Here is a 6,000-nt window from a genome sequence, read left to right on the forward strand (position 1 = left end):
GTGATGTGATATCTGTATCGTGACATTGATGTGATGTTTATACCGTGACATTGATGTGATGTCTGTACCGTGATATTGATGTGATGTATATACAGTGGCAGTGATGTGATATCTGTATCGTCCCATACAAAATGCCTCCATTATTCTGTGTGGGGTATCTTCTTTTTTTTCGGTGATGTCATCATATTGTTTCGATGTACGCAACAAACATGGCTTATCAATAAATTTTTTAAAAAAGCAACAATGTACTGAGAGCTTAAATTTGACCATTTCCGTTTTCGGAATTTCTATTATGATAAAAGGGGTCTTAGATTCGGTTTCTATGTAGTCTATGAAACTTTTCAGTATGTTTCACTTCGAATTCAGCACGTGAAAATCTCTCTAGAAATGAAAACTTATTAAGATCCATTCATAGATTACTTATCGAATAGTACTCATTCAAGATCCTATATTTGTCACACACGTGTAGCTAATTCGTTATCAGTGTAATGCATGTGTAACGCCCATCACACATTGCTTCTATGCAGTCTACACTGTTAAATATTGAACAAATCCGAGTGATCGCTACACGATCTTAAGATTTAGGATTTGCAATATAAGGCTTTAATGTCGTCATATTTTATCCTGTTTCAATCCGGGGTTTACATCACATAGTGAGTGGCATCGAAATAAGGGGGATAACCCTTACGTGCATATAGCCAATTATACAACATATTGTTTGTGTTTATCCGATGTCGCTGCTAAAAAACTAGAACAAAATGTTGTAGGCCTAGTGGAAATGAATAGAGTGTACAAAAGACCAGCATTGTTCAATGGGTATTCTATCTGTACTGGATAATAAAGTGTATGGGATGGTTATGAAATCACAGGCTGTAAATCTAGGTTGGATCAATGATGTTCCATACATGCATTAGACTGTAGCAAATAACGATAAACAGCAAGGCAAAACATTTCGGATTGCTAAACAGCGACTTCATGTTATCGGTATTTTGCATATACATTTGAGGTCACTTGAGACAAAATCTCAAGGTGGCCTTTTGCGATTCCCCTTTTGTCCTGCGTCGTGCGTCGTAAAGTTTCAACATTTTCGACTTCTTCTGGAAAACTCTAGAACCTATTTTAATGAAATTTTACAAAACCTTCAAGGATTCAGGGTACCAAAACTGTAAAGTATATGGTCCCAAACACCCAGGGGCCTGAGGGGCGGGGCCAAAAAGGGTTAAATTGATTGAAACTTCAAACATGTTTGAGTTTGAAATCCCAGGTATGGTAGAATCAAACACTTTTCATGGACGGAAAGGCTTTCAGATGCTTTACCAAAGTTGTAAATTACATGACGCAGTGTTTCACATTTCTCCTCGGTGAGGGGTAAAATTTACCATGATTTATTTAGGAAGATTACATTTTTGTTTATTTTCTTTCAGAAATAGTTCCAACCTGGTTAGAATCTTTTTTATCATTGTAAGCTGACAGTTTGATGAGATGCACATATTGACCTTGACTGGCCCCCAGGGGCTGATGGGCGGGGCAAAAATGGGTCAAATTGGCTGAAATTTTAAAGATGTTCTATTGTACCTGGATGGAATATTCTATATAGGAAAATTCAAATCCTGGGTGTAATTTCTTTTAATTCAAACTTGGTTAGAAGCCTTAGCACAGGATAGCAGTTAATGTATGCAAATTTACATTTGCATTATGTGTACAATTTAAAGTTAGATTACTTTTTTAACAAAATCATTTCTATGACATGTTACAAGAGGCATTGTGACTGAGATGACTGATAAAGACCATTGGGCCTCTTGTTCGTTATTTTGTTCTGTCACTGCGAAAGGCGGTGTTTGGTGAGCGAAAAGACAATAATTAACGTAATCTCAAGGAGTACACTAACAAAATGTCACAACTAACCACTTATCCAGTTATTTACAAAGGAGCCTGCTAGAATCTCAACGTAGTCGGCTCTGTGGAATATACAGATTATACTCGTGTTTTAAGTTAAACTTTTTATTATACTTATTCGTTATTCCCAAATCTATACTGTAAAACTAAAACACAATCACGATCTACTAATTTACACGAGTACGTGAGGCGTTATGCTGTTCAAAAGTGTGTCAGTCAATCAAAACATGTTTATTCTACGTGTGGTATGAATGCGTGTCTCATGATACTGTGACGGTCTGCGCTTCTGTATGCTTTGTTACCGGGGTTGTATCAGTGTTAGGTGTACTGTAAGAGTTATCTCTCTTAGGTGTTCTCGGTTTTTTTATTGTTTAATTTAGGTGTTTCTTAATTATTATGTAGTATAGGGTACTAGTGATAATTTGATAATTAGTAGGCGTTATGCAGTGATTTATTTAGTGTAATTATTGTAGCCTAAGCTGTGTCGTTTATTTGTACCAGGCTATGGAAGTTTAATAAAGCTGAAAAGTTATCTCTACTGGTTCCTATGTGGCTCAGGGCATGTCGTTGCGTTGGCTATCACGTAGCTCGTGGTGCCTTGTAGCGACGTAGGTGGCCAGCCCTACTGTTACATTGGTACCAGCGTGTTACTACCAACGACATGCCATAGCCAGCCTGTCAGGAACATTGAGGACCGAATACTCAGTATAACCATTAGGCCTTTACACTCTCCAAACCCTTCCATAGCCTGACCCTATACCGCCGACTGGGGATTTTGTTATACTGAATAAAGCACCCACTGTAACCAACGACTCCTGGTTTTCCTTTCGCTGGCCTGCCATCCGAACCTGCTAACCACTCTTACTGGTTGGTAAATGCTGGGACACCGACCGGTCAATCGCTACCATCGTTGAGCTGGTCCCAGACACGTTTCATGTTTTTGATGGCAGCACGCGACCCAGTCAAGGAAACGCCAAAGCATAGTCCGAGGATGGCTACCCTTCTTCAAATGTTAGAAGAACGTAACCAGTCACTCAACAGCAGAAAAAGGGGAGCGCGGAGCGGTCTGAGAAAGGCCAAGTACAAGACCCTGATAGCAGCCTAGGAAAATTATGTGGAACGAGCCATGAGTGGGCAGATGTTACGGGGACCCAGCGAGCTCCAGGTATGAGCCAGGAAGATGGCCAAGACATGTTCCCAAGCCTGCTTCCTTAGACACCAGACAAAGAGCAAAGGGAGTGCTGTACCACGATATTCCTCAGATATTGCCCTGCTGTTAGACACTGCCAGGTACCAGACACAGCTGCTTGGAAAGCTGGTCAATTTCGTAACAGCTACGGAAGGTGGGCTATCGAACCATAACAGACGGTTAAACACGTCCTCGTCTGCCAGTCTGTTGGCTCCGCCGCCATCAAAGTAGGCTCTACACAGAGCCCTAGTCTTTTCAGCCGGCGCCTGGAGGACAATACAGCGACTGGTAACACTTTTACAGCAGCCGGGGCAAAAGTGGGAGCCGGTCAAGCTAGCGGTCATCCTTGGGATACTTGTGCTCCAAGCTCGGAGGAATGGTCGAAACCAAGCCCCGTAGAACTCCCGAGACCCAGGCAAGTAAAACACTCGACTCCTATCCAGCATAGGCCAGAGGAGCACGGTTTGCCAACACAAACGCCGAGTTTTCCCACGGGTTGCCACCTGATATAGACATTCCCGCATCGCTGTCCTGCACCAAGGGCCAAGTCGTGGGTGTGGATGGCGCCCTGAGTTCACCTGCTGTCACCCATAGGAAGACTACGTTATATAAGCCTCACACCTATGATGGATCAATGCACCTTGTACATTTTGAGTCATGCGATCTCCTCAATGGGCGGAATGATAGCCAAAAAAGTTTGTTCTTGGCTGTCAGTCTAAAGGGATCAGCCAAGCAAATACTGTCAAATTTAAGCACTGGTGGTCACCCTGCACCTTATACAACACTGAAACTTGCACTTGAGAAGCGATTCGCACCACCAAACCAGCTGGATCTGTACCGAGCCAAGCTGAAGGCCAGACGGCGACAAGAGAATTAATCCCTACTGGAGCTTGGGTAGACCATTCGCCGATTGGTCCAGCTTGCTTACCCCAAAGCAGGAGACCCTATGCATGGAACATTAGCCAAAGAACAGTTCTTAGAGGTATTATCTGGCTCTGACCTGAAATTTCTGGTGTGGCAGAGGAAACCTAGCACGCTAGACGAAGCCATTCAGGCTGCAATTGAGATCGAGGCATTCCAGAGTACTAAGAGGGTATCAGCCCCAGCTGTCAGGGGTATAGCTGAGTCTAGCTCATAGGTAGAAACTGGCTCTGCCCCGATAGATATCATCTGTAACAAACTCAAGGAGGCCGTACATGACTTATCCAAGGGAGCCGGGCCGAATAGGCGTCACTTCCGACGGCGCCCCAGGAGACGTCCAGGACTGTGCCATCTGTGTGGAGCACGAGGTCACTGGAAGTCAGAGTGCCCAAGCTCGACTGAGAAGGACCCCCAGGGAGAACCTGACGACTCAGACCCCACAGTCAACATAATAGTGCATGAGGCAGGCATGTATGTGGAAAGTTTTTATTTAGGGAGAGCCCGCCATCATTTTGATTGATACTGGAGCCACCATTTCCCTATTGAGTTAAAGTCTATACCGCTCTCTGAGTCGACCACCGAAGTTAGCTAAGGGTGGCCTTCCTATTACCACCGTTAGTGGACCGAAGATGACACCAGCAGGGACAGAAAAATTTGGCGTTTCGCTAGGAGGTACCAGACGCAGTCACAATCTCGTCGTCGCCGATATACGCCCAGAAGCTATACTGGGACTTGGTTTTCTGAGAAGACACAAATGTGCCATCGATGTATCACAGAGTAACCTGAAGATAGGGGAAATGACAAGAAAATGCCACACCGTTGGTAGCTTAGGAGTTTGCCGTGTCTCCCTAGACCGTACCATTACGATCCCCGAGACCAGTGAAGTGGTCGTATCTGTACCTGTCATAGGATGCAGTGAGGACGCCAGCTACCTGATTGAACCAGCCGCCACATTCAAAGAGAAACATTCCTTACTAGCCGGCCGTACCTTTGTAAAGCTGGATGAGTCTTCCTGTGTTCCGGTGAGAGTACTGAATCCAGACCTTGAGCCGAAGACTATAGGAACTGGTACCCACGTGGGATGGATAGAGCAGGCTCAGGAACCAGAGCCGATCAAACCAGTTACCTCAGGCCTAGGACAGAAAGGGGTCCTGCCAGCGCATCTCAGCTCTCTGTTGAAGGATTGCAGCCAGAACTTGACAGCTGACCAGAACGACAGAGCTAAATCGTTTCTCCGAAGTTATGCAGGTCTCTTTGCTAGGGATGACAGTGACCTAGGGTGCACGAATCACATCCAACTCACTATTGATACAGTCAGTGCCAGGCCCATCAAACACGCGCCAGACGTGTCGCTCTACATGCACGGGATGAATTCGACAAAGAACTCAATTCAATGTTGGAGCGCAAGGTGATAGAACCCTCCACTAGCCCATGGGGTGCTGGAGTTGTCCTTGTGAGAAAGCGGGACGGCAAGCTGAGGTTTTGTGTTGACTACCGGGGTTTGAATGCAGTTACCCTCCAGGACGCCTACCCCTTGCCAAGAGTTGACGACTCCCTTGACGCACTCAGCGGCGCCACCTGGTTTTCAACAGCGGATCTGATGCCTGGGTATTGGCTGGTGGAGGTACACCCAGATCACAAGCCCAAGACAGCTTTCGCCACTAAGAGAGGACTGTTTCAATTCAATGTCCTTCCATTTGGGCTGTGCAACGCCCCTATCACCTTTGAGCGGATGACGGAGTCTGTTCTAGCTGGACTTTAGTATGAGACGTGCCTGGAGTACCTAGATGACATCATAATCTTTGGAACAACATTTGATCAACTGATTGACCGGATGGGAGAAGTGTTCGACCGCCTCATGAAGACGGGGTTCAAACTGAAGCCCAAAAAGTGCAACCTGTTTGCCAGAGAAGTAAACTTTCTTGGTCACATGGTGTCTGATAAAGGAGTCGCGACCAGTCCCGACAAGATCAAGGCTGTAACGGATTGGCCTG

The 6,000-nt window shown here is 45.2% G+C and overlaps 1 protein-coding gene across 1 annotated transcript; it reads left to right on the forward strand.

Moving 5' to 3' along the window:
• Positions 1-4,635: 4,635 nt before the first annotated feature.
• Positions 4,636-5,768, forward strand: LOC132547420 (uncharacterized). The gene is made up of 2 exons (XM_060211177.1): positions 4,636-5,285; positions 5,321-5,768. The coding sequence occupies exons 1-2, from the start codon at positions 4,636-4,638 to the stop codon at positions 5,766-5,768; spliced, it is 1,098 nt and encodes a 365-aa protein (XP_060067160.1).
• The last annotated feature ends 232 nt before the right edge of the window (positions 5,769-6,000 follow it).

Source organism: Ylistrum balloti, unplaced genomic scaffold (genome assembly GCF_031769215.1).
Source record: "Ylistrum balloti isolate Yb309-2 unplaced genomic scaffold, AGI_CSIRO_Ybal_v1 Utg369954, whole genome shotgun sequence".
In the NCBI taxonomy this organism is placed as follows: Eukaryota; Metazoa; Mollusca; class Bivalvia; order Pectinida; family Pectinidae; genus Ylistrum; species Ylistrum balloti.